This window comes from Nansenia antarctica (genome assembly GCF_963989245.1).
Source record: "Nansenia antarctica genome assembly, chromosome: 4".
Classification (NCBI taxonomy): domain Eukaryota; kingdom Metazoa; phylum Chordata; class Actinopteri; order Argentiniformes; family Microstomatidae; genus Nansenia; species Nansenia antarctica.
The window spans coordinates 388,081-405,563 of NC_137689.1; the positions used below are offsets into that span (position 1 = coordinate 388,081).

Below are 17,483 nucleotides of genomic sequence, written 5' to 3' on the forward strand. Positions count from 1 at the left end.
AAATTCTGATGCCATCACGTACTTGATTCAGTGTCCTCTCAAAAAGTATGGACTGGTTTAGTCAATCAATTTATTTGTGTTGCACATAAATTCTGTTTACAACAAACCAAGGGAGAGAAGGGATGTGGGATATAAAAGACTAAGATCATAAGAACAACATAAGATGATATTACATTCAATAAAAAAAAGACTTGAAAGTAGTCAAACATTCAACATTTGTAGAAAAATTACCTCAGAGTAACTTCGAACCAAGTCAGTTTAGGAGTTGATTTGGTTCAATTGGTTTGGATTTAGTCTGCCTGCCATTATCATCCAGTTGTTTTTTTGTTAGCGGTGGCTAGTTATCTTAAATTAGTAGTGGCTATTTAAACAACTGAACCACGGATTACAGTTTGTCCTGGGGCCGGTTGCATAAAGATTAAGACTAAGAAGAAGTTTTATATTCTCATAAAGATAGATGAAGACTGGTCTAAGCCTTAGACTCGTTTTATATTCTCAGGTTAGACCAGTCTAATTAAGACTGCCTGTTACATAAAAAAATAAGACTCACTTATTTTGTGGTTAGAAAGTTAGCCACCTTCCGCCCTGGCTAAGCTTGATTTAAGAGCTGTGTTGCTATGGGAACGAGTCAGGGCTAGTAGCTAGCTAACACTGTAACTCCAGCGCTGTAAACGACTTTTCTCCACATTATATTCCTCCAATATAGATCACAGACACACTCACACTCACTCGCACACACACACACACACACACACACACACACACACACACACACAGACACAGACAGACAGACAGACACACACACACACACACACACTCTCACACACACACACACACACACTCACTCTCACACACAGACAGACACATACACTCACACACACACTCACACTCACACACACACACACACACACACACACACACACACACACACACAGACACAGACACAGACACACACACACACACACACACAGACACATACACACACACACTCACACTCAGACACACACACACACACACACACAGACAGACACACACACACACACACACAGACAGACACACACACACACACACACACAGACAGACACACACACACACAGACACACACACACACACGCACACACACACACACAGACAGGCAGACACACACACACTCACACACACACACAGACAGACAGACACACACACACAGACACACACACACACACACACAGACACACCTCTAGCACAAAGAGAGTGTGTGTGTGTGTGTGTGCGCTTCTCTACTCCAGCTCACACAGCTCAGCACTGTTACCATGGTATTCACGCAACCAAAACCCAGGATAGAGGGGCTGAGAGAAGGTGGTCTGGACTCTGTGGAGGAGGGTCATGGTGTCAGAGGAGACGCTGTAGAAGGACAGACTACCTGCCCTGTGATCCAGGTACACTCCTACTCTGGAGGACCGAGGGCCTGGTACTGCAGTCTGAACACCATTGTGACAGAAGACATAACTACCATCACTATAGCAGTGTAACCTCCAGGACTTGTTATTGTATCCTAACGCACAGTCATGACCTCTCCCTGCTCTGCTGATGTCTTTATATGAGACTGCTGTACCAACCCTCCCTCTCCTCTCAACCTCCCAGTAACAGCGTTCAGACAGACCCTCTCTACACAGCACCTGAGGCCACAGGCCAGTGAATCTCTCTGGATGATCAGGATATGACTGGGCTTGTCCACGTGTCACCTTCCTGTTCCCCTCAGACAGAGAGAGGTGTCTGTGTGCTGTGTTTGGGTCCAGTGTGAGTCGACAGGAATCTGGGAGAAGAGCAGAGGGAGAGAAGGAGGGAGGGAGGGAGGGAGGGAGAGAGGGAGGGAGGGAGGGAGGGAGAGAAGAAGGGAGGGAGGGAGGGAGAGACATTATTATACTCAGGGATTAAAGCCCCAAAAAAATCTCCTGACGGAAAAAATAATTCAGGCCAAATCGGGGCCGGTGGCTTTCCGTTCTACGTTCTAATGCTTTGACTTTTCTTGCGAAAAATGTGAACACATTTCCGCGTTGTTGTAAATCAATGACACATCGCTAGTCAACTAACACGGCTTGTTGTGTGAGCCTGCTGACAATGTGAAGGATAATGACTCACCCCTCCTCCCAGACTTACAAGGTCACATTATTATTGGATTGAGAAACATCATGTCACTCTCCAAAGGTCTAAAGGAAAGTTGACGGTGGAAACAGGGCATTTAGAGAGGAATGGACAGTGAACTATACGTTCATTTTGGGCTAGTTCAAAACCAAACAACAGGATTAGGATCACTTTGATATCCGATCAGATCAGGAAATCAAATCCAAGCTTTAATCTGGATCAAATCTTAAAAACGGGGAGTTCAAACCGACAACACATTGACGCCATTGTTAGACGGCCGCTTTTTAAAAAGCGTGAGAAAAGCGCAGCTGCCGCCGCCTTTTTCAGTTGATTTTATTAAACTTTTCACCGTCTTTTTACATACAAACAACCCTCTGTTACATACAACCCTCTGTTACATACAACCCTCTGTTACATACAACCCTATGTTACATACAACCCTCTGTTACATACAACCCTCTGTTACATACAACCCTCTGTTACATACAACCCTCTGTTACATACAACCCTCTGTTACATACAACCCTATGTTACATACAACCCTCTGTTACATACAACCCTCTGTTACATACAACCCTCTGTTACATACAACCCTATGTTACATACAACCCTCTGTTACATACAACCCTCTGTTACATACAACCCTCTGTTACATACAACCCTATGTTACATACAACCCTATGTTACATACAACCCTATGTTACATACAACCCTATGTTACATACAACCCTCTGTTACATACAACCCTCTGTTACATACAACCCTCTGTTACATACAACCCTATGTTACATACAACCCTATGTTACATACAACCCTCTGTTACATACAACCCTCTGTTACATACAACCCTATGTTACATACAACCCTATGTTACAACCCTCTGTTACAACCCTATGTTACATACTACAACCCAATGTTACCGGAGTTTTGACAGAAAAAGTCCCTTGCCATATCTTGCTCCCCTTCGTATGATTCGCGCGTAGCTGTGCTGTGGTTGTGATAGAGACATGAGCCCTTTCATGTTCTTTATGCGCCTGAGTCTCCTAAACAAGTTGAGACCAACCCGAGTCCATCAGAGCTTCCTGCGCTGAGCTATGGTAACTTTCCCGCACCTACCGCACAATACCTCCGGAAAACCACAACAATTAGGCATTCACCGGTAGGGGGAAGGTGCGGGAGAGTTACCATAGCTCATGGCAGGAAGCTCTGATCGACTCGGGGTTGGTCTCTACGTGTTTAGGAGACTGTCTTCCCAGACATGTTACACAGGAGAATAGTAAAATCTGTTTCAAAATCTTAGTAAAACAACACTTGGCAAATAGAGAAATTGACATTCCCTAATGTATATTAAAGGTGTATGTAAATGAAAATGTTTGTTTTTAGTTTAGTTTTAGTTGAGTTTAGGTTAGTTTGATTTGAGTTTAGTTTTAGTTATTTTCTTTCCATTTTTCTTTTAATTACACTGTTGTCTGTTCTTTGTAATCATTTGTTTGTATTTGTGTTGTTATTGATTTCATTTGTATTGTTATTTTTGTGGACCCCAGGAAGACTAGCTGTCACCATGGGGATCCTAATAATAAACAATAAACAAACATATCACCAGATAGACAACAAATAGTGACCGATGGGAGATGCCAGTTTTCTCATTAAGTGAGATTTAATAGCCTAATATAATTTTTTCTATTTTTAATGAATGGCTCATTGTAATTATTATCCATAGTAACAGGGCTCTCAAGTTTTGAACAGAGTTCAGAGTGAGATTTTGGCGGCGGCGGGGGTGGACAGGGTCTGATCTGATAAATGACATCAATTTGTAAAACAAAAAAAACAAAAAAATCACACACACACACACACACACACACACACACAGTCTCAGCATCAAAGGATATGGTCTTCTCCCACGTCGACCAGTCTGTAGCCACTTCCAGATGTGAATGATCAATTCAAATAATCTGTCCTCTTCTGTGTAGCGAGCATCTGAATCAATAGCTCCAGTCAGCCCGTGTCGTTGGAATCAGAACGTTGTTTGTTGTAGCGGGAATATCAAAATGTTACCCGGATACAGCAATGCTATTATTTTCTGATTGGCTGTTCGGTAGCTATATATTTTTCTATTTGATTAGCTGGTGCGTGGCCTTCTGAACTCTAGGGGAACCAGAGGGAACTCACTTGATTCTCTACCTGTTCTATTTTTAAAAAATAGCGGCGCAACTTGGTGGGCGCCCCTGGTAATTTCTCTGCGTGAGAAATACAAGGTGTGGCGTGTGAACGGATTGAAATGCGTGTGTCTCACGGCCAATGCGTGAGACTTGAGCCCTAATAGTAATGTAGCGTGTTTGCTCTGTCGTTTCAGGAGCATATAGGCTAAGCGGATTCAGCTTTTTTTTTTTGCGCCGATTTTGTTGTCAATGTTTTTCATCAAATTAAACTGCATTTGCTTTGTTACTGTTCACATGTGTGGTGCAGTCACATTCACATAGCCTATAAGTAAACATTAAGTTTGAATGATTTGGCGTTACTTTTTTCAAACCACACACCGCATGTCGGCTATTTCAGCACCACGCACCATGTCCACCTACTTATCACTATGAGGGGTTCAGCGTCAGTGCACCCCGCTCTGTTACTGTCGCATAGTTGTAGCCAATAAAGGCCTATATGTAGGCTATATAGGCTATTATATATCATTTATATACCTAATACCAACATCAAAATAGATTGTATGCCTCTACAAATCATATTACACCAGGTAAAATCCGTCACAACTCGGAATAAATCCGTCGCAACTTGGAATAAATTGACGGAAATCCGTCGTGGCGACGGAGAACTTTAATCCCTGTATACTATATTACACACACAACATAAAACACACACACACACACACACCACAGACACTTCGTTTCTGCACACCCATTCATTCTCTATGGGCATACGGTCTACGGCTCGCAACATCCACACCCAAGGTCACCCACCCACCAGACTTCATCCCACCCTCCCCTGGTAGGACAGCAGCAAGCGCTTAGCCCCCAGACCTTCACAGCACACACACGCTTACGTTATGTGCGGCCATTCATTCTCTATGGAGAAAAGGTCATAAGGTCGCCACAACCACACCCAAGGTCACACCGCCTTAAACCTTGTCCTGCCCCCAGAGAATGACTGACAGGCCGGGAGAACATGAGAATGGCATGGAGAATCAGAATTTGTCAGCTATACAGCGGGTGTGTTTCCTAGAATATGGAAATGCAAACGCTAATCACATTATTGCATTACAATTGTCATATTGACTCAAATAATGCAGGCAAACGTGGAAAATTAAAATGCTATTGTGGGATTGCATAGTCATTTTCACATTCGAATGAACTTTTGAATTTTGTCAGTTACAAAGCAGCGCATGACTTTGAAAATGAAATGTCAAATGGCTTTGCATTATCATTTTAATATTGACAGCGAATGTGCATACCAGCTACATGAAAATGAAAATCATATGATTGCATTTGAATTTGAATATTGACTGAAAGAATGCATGCAAAAGTGGAACATGCAATTGCAATCTCAAATTGCATTAACATTTGAATTAAGTCCACTATATGCTTCCATATTTCCCTGTTTTGCGTTATTGTTATGTTAGCCTAATTTAAGAATTCAGAAGGAGAAATTCATCAGGATTAATACCAGAATGAAATCAATCCTTCACTGTTGAAGGTGTTTTGTTGTTTAAGATATTAACTGATTTCTTGCCGAGGATCCATGGCTGTCTTTGTGAATGTCGGCACACGGAAAATCAATGAATGGTTCATTCATCACCCAGTGATTAATCAATGAATGGTTCATTCATCACCCAGTGATTAATCAATGAATGGTTCATTCACCCAGTGATTAGTCAATGAATGGTTCATTCACCCAGTGATTAATCAATGAATGGTTCATTCACGCAGTGATTAATCGACCATGAACACTTTGAGTCACGCACATCCTAACCCTAACTACTTCAGGATGAGGAGACTCACATTGTAGGAACTGGGCTCTGGTCCTGGGCTCTGCTGGTAGTAAAACATACACTACATCCACTACAGACACACAAACACATTTGAAGAGAAAGCATTAGTATCAAATAATATCACACACACACACACGTACAGTACACAATGTGGTGATTAGTGCTGTAGTCTACAGCTGACTATGACCAGAGGAAGTGCTTTAGTTCACCTGTAGTTGAGATCTTGGGCCCCTCCCCCTTAAAGACGTCCTCTAGTTTCTTTATCAGCTCAGACACAGCCTCACTCACACCTCCAAAGTACTGGCTAGGATGGACAATGATGCTGGCTATGTCTGAACATACACTGGGACTGGAGAGGGACTGATAACCCTGGAGAGAGAGAGAGAGAGAGAGAGAGAGAGAGAGAGAGAGAGAGAGAGAGAGAGAGAGAGAGAGAGAGAGAGAGAGAGAGAGAGAGAGAGAGAGAGAGAGAGAGAGAGAGAGAGAGAGAGAGAGAGAGAGAGGGGGTATATTAATACCTGAACATTAAGCTTCTTTCAGTATTGCAGATGGAGGGTCAGTGTCGTTACCTGGAGGAAATGGATGTGATCCTCTGTGTGTGAAAGCTGCTCCAGCTCAGCGTCTCTCCTCCTCAGCTCAGCGATCTCCTGCTCCAGTCGCTCCAGGACTCCTTCAGCCTGACTCACTGCTGCCTCCTGCTGGGCTCTTCTCTCAATGGAGCGGATCAGCTCAGTAAAGATCCTCTCACTGTCCTCCACTGCTGCCTGTGCAGAGCGCTGTTAGGACACACACACACACACACACACAGAGTGGGATTGGAGAGTGGCTGACTGGAGGAGAGCAGTAATGGTGCGTCTCCTCTGGTCAGTACTCACTCTGAGAGACTCCACAGCCTGTTGGATCTCCCTCAGCTTCTTCTCTCTCTCCTGGACTCTCTGCTGGACTTCCTGCTGACTCATCCCCAGCTGCCTCTGTGGACAGACAAACAGACAAAGCTCTCGTCATATAAAGTGTGGTGGAGGTGGACAGGGCAGGAGGTGTCTGGTCAGCTTTCTCAAGAGAAATGGACTGATAGAGACTTTGACCAGAGAACTGGTCTGATAGAGACTTTGACCAGAGAACTGGACTGATAGAGACTTTGACCAGAGAACTGGACTGATAGAGACTTTGACCAGAGAACTGGTCTGATAGAGACTTTGACCAGAGAACTGGTCTGATAGAGACTTTGACCAGAGAACTGGACTGATAGAGACTTTGACCAGAGAACTGGACTGATAGAGACTTTGACCAGAGAACTGGACTGATAGAGACTTTGACCAGAGAACTGGTCTGATAGACTTTGACCAGAGAACTGGTCTGATAGAGACTTTGACCAGAGAACTGGACTGATAGAGACTTTGACCAGAGAACTGGTCAGATAGAGACTTTGACCAGAGAACTGGTCTGATAGAGACTTTGACCAGAGAACTGGTCAGATAGAGACTTTGACCAGAGAACTGGTCAGATAGAGACTTTGACCAGAGAACTGGTCAGATAGAGACTTTGACAAGAGAACTGGACTGGGACTTTGACGACGTGGACAATGTAGTAGCTGGATAAATCCAGCAGATGGCGGTAGAGCATGTGGGAGTGCCAGGAGAAAATAAACTCAACACAGCAAACAAGTCTCTGATTCCTTTGTTTCCTTCGACTCCAACAAAATGACGACTAATGTTTTCCAAGGTTCCACCTTGTACTGCTAATGCCAACTGGCTTAGACCTCGGACCCGACATCTCTGGAGAGATTACAGTCAAATATCTCCTGTCATGAAATCATGGCCAAGTGGTTATTTCAATCATTAACTCCCTTTAGTGTAAGAGACACAGACTTTCAGCTTTACACCAAAATAATTCATTTCACCAACACACTCATTAACAATATCATACAATATGAACCGGACACTCTGGTTCTTACCCGTTTCTCAGCCCTCTCTGTAGCAGCTGGGACTGTGTCATGGCCTCTATGTTCATCCATGGAACACAGATAACAGATACACTGCTGATCGGTACGGCAGAATATCTTCATCACTTCATCGTGACGAGAGCAGATCTTCTCCTGCAGCTGTGTGGAGGCTTTGACCAGCTTGTGCTTCTTCAATGGAGGTACGTCATAGTGAGTCTGGAGGTGAGTCTCACAGTAAGAGGCCATGCACACCAGGCAGGACTTGTGGGCTTTCTGCTTTCTCCCAGTGCAGACATCACACGCCACATCTCCAGGTCCAGCATCACAGTGAGCAGGAGGAGCAGCTTGGAGTCCCGTCTTCTTCTGATTCTCCACTAATTCAGCCAGCAGAGTGTTTTTCTGTAGAAGAGGCCTTCTGATGCAGGTCTTTCTGCACTGGGGGCAGCTGTAGACCCCCCTCTGGTCATCCTGGTCCCAGTAGTCCTTAATACAGCCCATACAGTAGTTGTGTTGACAGGGAATAGTCATCGGATCCTTCAGTTGATCCTGACAGATCGGACACTTAATAGAATCCGTGCTGTCTGCCATGGTGCTGCACAAAAGACTGAGCAGAGATGACAAGAGTCACACACACTCATACTAGTCAGAGATAGGTTTTGATTTCCTAGAAATGCCTAGCAGCATGTATAGAGTCTAGCAGCATGTATAGAGTCTAGCAGCATGTATAGAGTCTAGCAGCAACTACACACCAACACACACCAACAGACACACCAACACACACCAACAGACACAAAACACACACCAACACACACCAACACACACCAACAAAAACAAAACACACACCAACACACACCAACACACACAAAACACACACCAACACACACACACCAACACACACCAACAAAAACAAAACACACACCAACACACACCAACAAAAACAAAACACACACCAACAGACACACCAACAGACACAGAACACACACCAACACACACCAACAGAGACAAAACACACACCAACACACACCAACAGACACAAAACACACACCAACACACACACCAACACACACCAACAAAAACAAAACACACACCAACAAAAACAAAACACACCAACAGACACACCAACAGACACAGAACACACACCAACACACACCAACAGAGACAAAACACACACCAACAGACACAAAACACACACCAACAGACACCAAACACACACCAGACACAAAACACACCAACAGACATGAAACACACACCAACACACACCAACAGACACCAACACACACCAACAGACACCAACACACACCAACAGACACCAACACACACCAACACACATCAACACACACCAACACACACCAACACACACACCAACAGACACAAAACACACCAACAGACATGAAACACACCAACACACACCAACAGACACCAACAGACACTACTGTAATACTTTCTGTAACTATTGCTTCTGGTTAGTTAGCCCATGAAATGGCTTGTTTACCTTAGCAAAGCTAGCTAACTACGTCACATATCTATGCTAGCTAGCGGAGCTGATGACCACTCACCGTCACCGAGCGTCTTGTTATAACGTGGCAAAGGGTTATAAAGGATGTACTTTTTGCACTGAACAAACAAGTCATGTGTTCTCTCCGCCACTTCACGAAGAAGTGTTTTCTTTTGTGTCGTCGTGCTCGATAATGCACGGTGTTCCCGACACTAGTAGCTGCGCTGCGCTGCGCTGTGTGTGACGGCCCCGGACAAAACGGCGGGAAAAAGGTCATCTTCTTCTTCTTCTTTTTATTTGATTGGCGGTTGGCAACCAGCTTAAGGTGCATTACCGCCACCTACTGGACTGTGTGGCGCATTACCACCCCCTACCGGACTGTGTGGAACGTTAGCTTGACAGGTGGAAAATTGTAAATGAAATAAATAAACAAAATGGTGGGGAGGGGTAGGGGGAAAAATGTAAATGAAAGAAATAAACAAAATGGTGGGGAGGGGTAGGGTTAAATCCTACCTATCAATCCTGTTTCTTTCAGATATTTAATTACCTGGTTATTTACTGTATCTGTGTTTCCAAGTAAGTTCCCTACAGTAAACCTCAACTTAGCTTTCTGAATTGCTGCTTTCAGGATCTTTCTCTGTTCTTCATATTTTCCACATTCCAGCAGCACATGCTGAACAGATTCCGGGTTATTACAGTGTGCACAAATGCCGTTTGGGTGTTTTCCTATTCTGTAAAGTGTGTCATTCAACCCAGTATGACCTATCCTGAGCCGGGATATCACTGTCTCTTCTTTCCGGTTCCTGCCCATCCTACTTCCTATTCCGACTTTCTTTTGAATGTTAAACAAATGCCTTCCTGTTTCATTTCTGTTCCAGTTTTCTTGCCATAGTTCCTGCATGTGTTTGTTAATGATTGATTTTACCTCAGCTTTACTAAGTGGAATATCCATTTCTATTGATTCTGATTTAAGTGACTGCTTAGCTAATATATCCGCATCTTCATTTCCTTCTACCCCTACATGAGCAGGAACCCAAACAAAGCAAACAGTGATATCCATACTATATATTACATAAATTAAATGATGGATCTTGAAAACAATATCCTGTCTGCATGATTTCAACGATCTGATACTTGACAGTGCTGCCCAACTGTCAGAGGCAATGAGTGCATTACTAACCCTATTCTCTACCAACCATTCTAATGCTGTCAATATTGCTAGGAGCTCCACTGTGTACACTGATAAATGATCAGTGGTTCTTTTTTTAATTCCTGTTTTATACTGTGGGAAGAATACTGCAGCTCCTGTACGTCCTGTCTCTGGGTCTTTTGAGCCATCTGTAAAAATTAAGAACTTGCCTGTATAGTGCTGACCAATATAGTTTTGTACCACATTCCCAGGATGTGCATGTTTGGACTTCTTTCGTAGTTCTTGCTGTATATCTAAATCTACTAATGGATTCACATATAACCAGGGTGGAATAATTGAGTGCGGGATTACTGGACTATACCGTAATTTATCTAAATCGTACCTTTTTGCTATTGTATTCCCTATCCATCCAAAACTCATATAATGTGTCTTATTATGCTCCCAACAATCTTGTACAATAGACCTAGTTGGATGTGAACTATTCTGACCTTGGAGATTAACCCGGAAAAAGGTCATCTCGCGACACTTGACACTTGACACGTGATGAATTCCTGGCAATTCGCTCCGAGAGCGCCGAAGCGCACACTGGGCTCGACGTCATAAAGGGACCGAGTGCTTTGATTGGACGAGAGGCGTTCCACGAGTGCTGGTCAGAGTTCCAGCGCGACTTCACGAGCGTAGTGTAGTGTAGTACGTTCAGCGACGTCATGTGACCCCGCGAGCAGGAAGTCACTAAGCTAGGCTAAGGCCAAGGCCAAGTTGCTAAGGCAACAACAACTATTAGCGCGCGAGTTTGAGGTCTTCCTCTGTGCACCTTGCACAAGTGTAGATAGCGAGCGACTTTTCAGCATAGCAGGACATATTTTAGATGATAAGAGGAACAGGCTGAAGATTATTGCTGACTTGCTGTCTTATCTCCTCCTAAATATGACTTGAAACTGACTGACTTGAAACAGTATTTTATATTTGGCTATCCGCTTGTTAAGTCTGACGTCAAAAGTGACGTTTAGCCATTTCCGGGTTCAAACCAGAAATTCCCCGCACCAGAGTACCTGTGAACTACAGCGGTAGAATGACAGTTTAATAGTTTTTTAGACTCGGATCTATTCATACAACAAGGGACACGGCACTTTCCCGTTTTCTCCATATTGTCAGGGTATTTGAGCCTCGGAAAAGCGCTATATAAATATAATTTATTATTATTATTATTTCTCCATGTCGAAGACAGCGCCTCAGCCAACTTTGGCCCCGGAAACACGTCACGACTTAACAAGCGGATAGCCTGTTTATGTTGCAGTTTAGTTTGGGTATGTTTATTGTTCCTCAGGAAAGCTACAGTATAAGCAAGTTCTCTAAGAGCCCATAGTTCCTCTCATTCGAGTGGAATGTTGCACATTTGATGTGACAGTGTACATTTTATTTTTATGATTTTTATTTTCACATTTTATTTGTTTTTCCTGAAGTAAGCTACAGGTGGTTGTGAATTCAATAACACAGATTGTTGTCAATTCATGATACTTTCTCATCTCCTAATTTCATTTGAATACTTAATATACAATGTCAATGGTGTTAAGAATAATTAAAAACATAAATAATGCTACACAATAAATAGAATGCTTCAATTGCCATTTTCGACGCTGTGATCGGTGATCGGTGATATCGGATCGGCACCAAAAACCCTGATCGGAGCATCTCTAACAGGAACACACACTAACAGACTAACAGACAGACAGACAGACAGACAGGAGCACACACTGACAGACAGACAGGAACACACACTAACAGACAGACAGACAGACAGGAACACACACTAACAGACAGACAGACAGACAGACAGACAGACAGGAACACACACTAACAGACAGACAGACAGACAGGAACACACACTAACAGACAGACAGACAGACAGACAGGAACACACACTAACAGACAGACAGACAGGCAGACAGACAGACAGGAACACACACTAACAGACAGACAGACAGACAGGAACACACACTAACAGACAGACAGACAGACAGGAACACACACTAACAGACAGACAGACAGGAACACACACTAACAGACAGACAGACAGACAGGAACACACACTAACAGACAGACAGACAGGAACACACACTAACAGACAGACAGACAGGAACACACACTAACAGACAGACAGACAGACAGACAGGAACACACACTAACAGACAGACAGACAGCAACACACACTAACAGACAGACAGACAGGAACACACACTAACAGACAGACATACAGACAGCTCCGTTGTCATACCGAGTTGTATACACATCTCCGTATACAGATTGACTGTGTGTCCCCTTGTCTAAATGTAAGGGGTATGGTTTGTGGACGGGGGGGGGGGGGGGGGGGGGGCGTGCGGGGGATATCCCTTATTTTCGGGGAAATATCCCTTATTTTCAAATCCCAATGTTGACAGGTATGAACCAAACACCAGTAGGATCTGCTAGTTTATAACCAAACACCAGTAGGATCTGCTAGTTTATAACCAAACACCAGTAGGATCTGCTAGTTTATAACCAAACACCAGTAGGATCTGCTAGTTTATAACCAAACACCAGTAGGACCTGCTAGTGTGACATGGGGCAGGGTTAGGGGCTAGTGTGACATGGGGCAGGGTTAGGGGCTAGTGTGACATGGGGCAGGGTTAGGGTTAGGTAGTGTGACATGGGGCAGGGTTAGGGTTAGGTAGTGAGACATGGGGCAGGGTTAGGGTTAGGGGCTAGTGAGACATGGGGCAGGGTTAGGGGCTAGTGAGACATGGGGCAGGGTTAGGGTTAGGTAGTGTGACATGGGGCAGGGTTAGGGTTAGGTAGTGTGACATGGGGCAGGGTTAGGTGGTCTGCCTCTGGATCTCTGTGGGCTGGCGGTACGGAGCCTCCATCAGACCTGCAGGAAACACAACACGTTTATTTATTTGTTTATTTATTGAAGGATCCCCATTAGCTATACCCATAGGCATGAGCTACTTTTAGGGGGTCCACATTTAAAACATACATTACACATAACATTTAGCATATAAAACTGACTTTAAATTACAATATCTAACATTAAAATATATCATACATTATACAATTTTACATTTGGCATAATATTAAACACTTAAATCTCTCTTCTTACATAAAAATAGAACAAATTACAACCATGTTAGAGAGGACTACACATTTCCATCTACGGTGCGTCACCATCTACCAACTCCGTCAATGCCAAAGGAGTTCAGCATGGCATCCAGCTGGCACACTGACACAGTTATCAGCATGGCATCCAGCTGGCACACTGACACAGTTATCAGCATGGCATCCAGCTGGCACACTGACACAGTTATCTGACCCTACATGCAGTGGCGGACTCGGGCTGTTTGAAGGGCAGGGGGGGCGAAAAGAAAAAAAGGGCACCTACTGCACAACATGGGACCCCATCAGTGCACATGGTCAAGTTTAGACCATTGGAAGGGCAGCCAATAGGGCACATCCTCTCATTTTGCCACTCAAAAGGGCACTTTAGTGCGACGTTTTTCAACTGTGGGGGGGCACATGGTAAAATTTAGACCATTGGAGGGGCACCAATAGGGCACATCCTCTCATTTTCGCCACTCAAAAGGGCATTTTTGCCACTCGAAAGGGCAAAGACGTTTTTCAACCGTGGGGGCACCAGGAGGGGCGGTCGCCCCCCCTGCCCCCCCCCCCCCCCTGAGTCCGCCAGTGCCTACAGGTCTGATATTAGTAACTGATAGTACCTCTCAATGTATTCTTTGAGATGGGAAAATCTGAGAATCGGAGAGCATCCTTGGAGTTTATCTGGAAGAGAAGAGAAGAGAAGGTGTTGGAGGTGTATTAGAAGGTGTTATTAGATGTTATTAGATGTTCTGTCATTTAACAAACTGGCTGACAAGGTGAGGTTAATGACGATGACTCGTCTGGGTAATAATGTTCTCTCTCTCCACCTGCCACCCACACCCACACCCACACACCCACACACACACACACACACACACACCCCCACCCATTGGATACGAACAGTTGCAATTGTGTCTTGATGTTGCCCCAAATTAGACTTATTTGGAGTCTTCCAACACCAAGGGCATCTAAGTGGAAGTGATCGATTCTTGTCTGTAACAAAATACAAAGCCAACAGTTGTATTGCTTTTACATGGTTTTATCATTATATGCTTTCTATTTGAATCATTTTTAACACAAGGCAGAGCAGGAGATTTTCAGTCCATTAGTATGTTTTTCTTAGTTGCAACCATTTCCAGCAACATGGCAAAAACATATACCTTGCTCTGAGCTTCATTAGGCATAGGTAACATGCATATATAGACAGAGCTTACATTAAAACATTTACCTGAATGTGCGGTTCAATGACAATGTCATCAGAGAAAAGCTGGTTGTTTTGGCTGAACAAGGTCCCAGTCTCTGTTTCTTGTCGTTTCCTCTCCACTACACCCATCTCAGACATGCCAGCGATAATGATGTTGGTGTTGGACTTTGTTCTGGGGGGTGCTTCACTGGCAACCTGTGGGTTGGAGAGGTCGGCGTTGTCGACTGTGCAAATTCTGCATCTAAGAGAGACATCATTTTAATAAGGGATGCATTTGAAAGATTTCACACAATGTACATAACCAAGAAGACCAAATGGCCAGAGAAGTAATACTGAATCTAACCGTTTGTTTGCGGTGGAAGACAAACAGTTTGCACAGTGGTTTGCCTGGGGCATATCGGCATTGATCTCCCCAATTCCTCCACATACAAACACATTGCCTCCATAGTAAGGGCAGTTTGCATAATACCCCTCCTGTAGTCTGCGTATGTATGGAGAAATGGCATTCATGCGCTGCTCAAATGATGTTCCTGATTTGGAAAGAAGATATATCTCAATCTCACATGAACCATGACTTAGACATTTTAACCATTTGTTAAAATGTGCTGATTATTATGCTACCTGGTTCTCCAAGGCCTATGATGCCCATGTGCTCCCTTTTTGCCGCCTCAGAGCGGGGCAGGTTACCGACTGAAAAGTACATTCCGTTAGTGGAATGGTACTTCCTCCTGTACAGCCCAAATCCATCAAAATATAAATGGATGTAGAGTGGCAGAACTGGTACCCCTTTAACGAAACAATTTTATGGCAACCATTACTTCATGCATGTTCTTGTTCATATCGTATCATCATATTTGATAAGCCATGAAACTATGACTTAACAGTGCCAATGAAAAGCAGTAGTGCAATATCATGGTAAGCTTTTTAGCCTACCTGTGGGTAGTTCTCTTTCTGGCTGCCCTTCACTACAATGAGCAGGGAGAGTTGCTACATCTTTGATGTATCTGCTGCTTGGCTCTTTAAATGCAGTGGCAGAGTGGTTGCTGTATATGTAGGTATCTGAGCTATTTTCTGAACCACTTTGATGGACTCAAAAGCATCAGATATAAATAGTTGTTCTCTAACAGGTGTTAAACTGTGGAACTGTTGATGATTCCTCATCTCAAGTCGACGGAAAAGTATTCTGCACCTGAGCACTAGATCCTGGATGGAGCTGTCAAATGCTATGGACTCCACTCTTGCAAGACGCGATCTGCGGTCGATGTTGATTTTGATTATGTCACGGGCAGTTACCTTGAAATATGAAAAATGAATCAAGTTACACAAACTGATGACATGCACCTTTTTGGGTGGGCGCTCTTTACCACATTTAAGGGCAGTTACCTTCCCTACATTGGTGCCAATACACTGTATTCCAAAGAGTTTGCTCTCATGAAATAGCCTGGAGTTACAGGCGTCTCTATGGCAGTCGGTCACTGGCACAAAAGTCATTTTTGCCATATGCTTGTTGTTCTCCAAAGTTTTTGCCACTGTTTTCTCCATGTCAAAATAATAAAAAGAAGAATCTTCTCCATGCACACTAATAGGCACCGTAGGCAGTTTTTTTCTGATATTCTGAAATAAGGAATAGCAGTGGAATTACATAAATACAGTATATGGTCTTATAGTGATAGCTATTTCATTAGCATAGAAAAATAACTTGTATCACTATAGCCTACCTTGAGAGCACTGACAACATTAGGTGGGACGTCCTCCTTCTTGAAACTCTCATGTGATATGATTTCAAGTAAACTTGAAAATGTTGCCTCTGAAATTCCTGAGGTTTCAAAGAACAAGCTCAGGGCTGCTTCTGTGAAAGATCTCCATGGATATGGATCTGGATATGGACATGGATCTGGCTATGGATCTGGATATGGATCTGGATATGGACATGGATCTGGCTCTGGATCTGGATATGGATCTGGCTATGGATCTGGATATGGATCTGGATCTGGATATGGATCTGGACATGGATATGGATATGGATCTGGATATGGATCTGGCTGAAGGGGCAAGATAAGTGCTGAGTAGAGACACCCAAGCAGATCAGATCCCTATCAAAACCATAATAGTCAACAACAACAAGACTGCCAATAGTTACATTAAAACAACATTTGGGTTTCAGTTTACCACTCCATTGTCATGAGCATTTCCAATGTCCATCTCCTCCTGTTCCTCTGGCTCAGGGGCTTGATCACTGTCCATCTCCCCCTCTGAATGAGGCACCTCTTGCTCTTCATCATGACCGTTATGATTGTCATCAAAGTCAGATTCCCTGTCACTCTGAACTAGCAAGCAAGGCACAAAAAGCAATATTTTATCAATAGGCCTAGACAGAATCTGTAGGCACCTATGATTAGATTGACAAAGCTGGGGATGACGTTTTCTCCATACAAA

General features: G+C 43.7%; 1 protein-coding gene across 1 annotated transcript; it reads right to left on the reverse strand.

Annotated features, from left to right (window-relative positions):
- Positions 1–1,259: 1,259 nt before the first annotated feature.
- LOC308154837 (tripartite motif-containing protein 16-like) lies at positions 1,260–8,651 on the reverse strand (the record flags this gene model as incomplete). The annotated part of the gene is made up of 6 exons (XM_080528055.1): positions 1,260–1,795; positions 6,132–6,191; positions 6,331–6,490; positions 6,691–6,897; positions 6,997–7,092; positions 8,076–8,651. 6 exons carry the CDS (start codon positions 8,649–8,651, stop codon positions 1,260–1,262), a joined length of 1,635 nt encoding a protein of 544 aa, XP_080384181.1.
- Between the last annotated feature and the right edge of the window lie 8,832 nt (positions 8,652–17,483).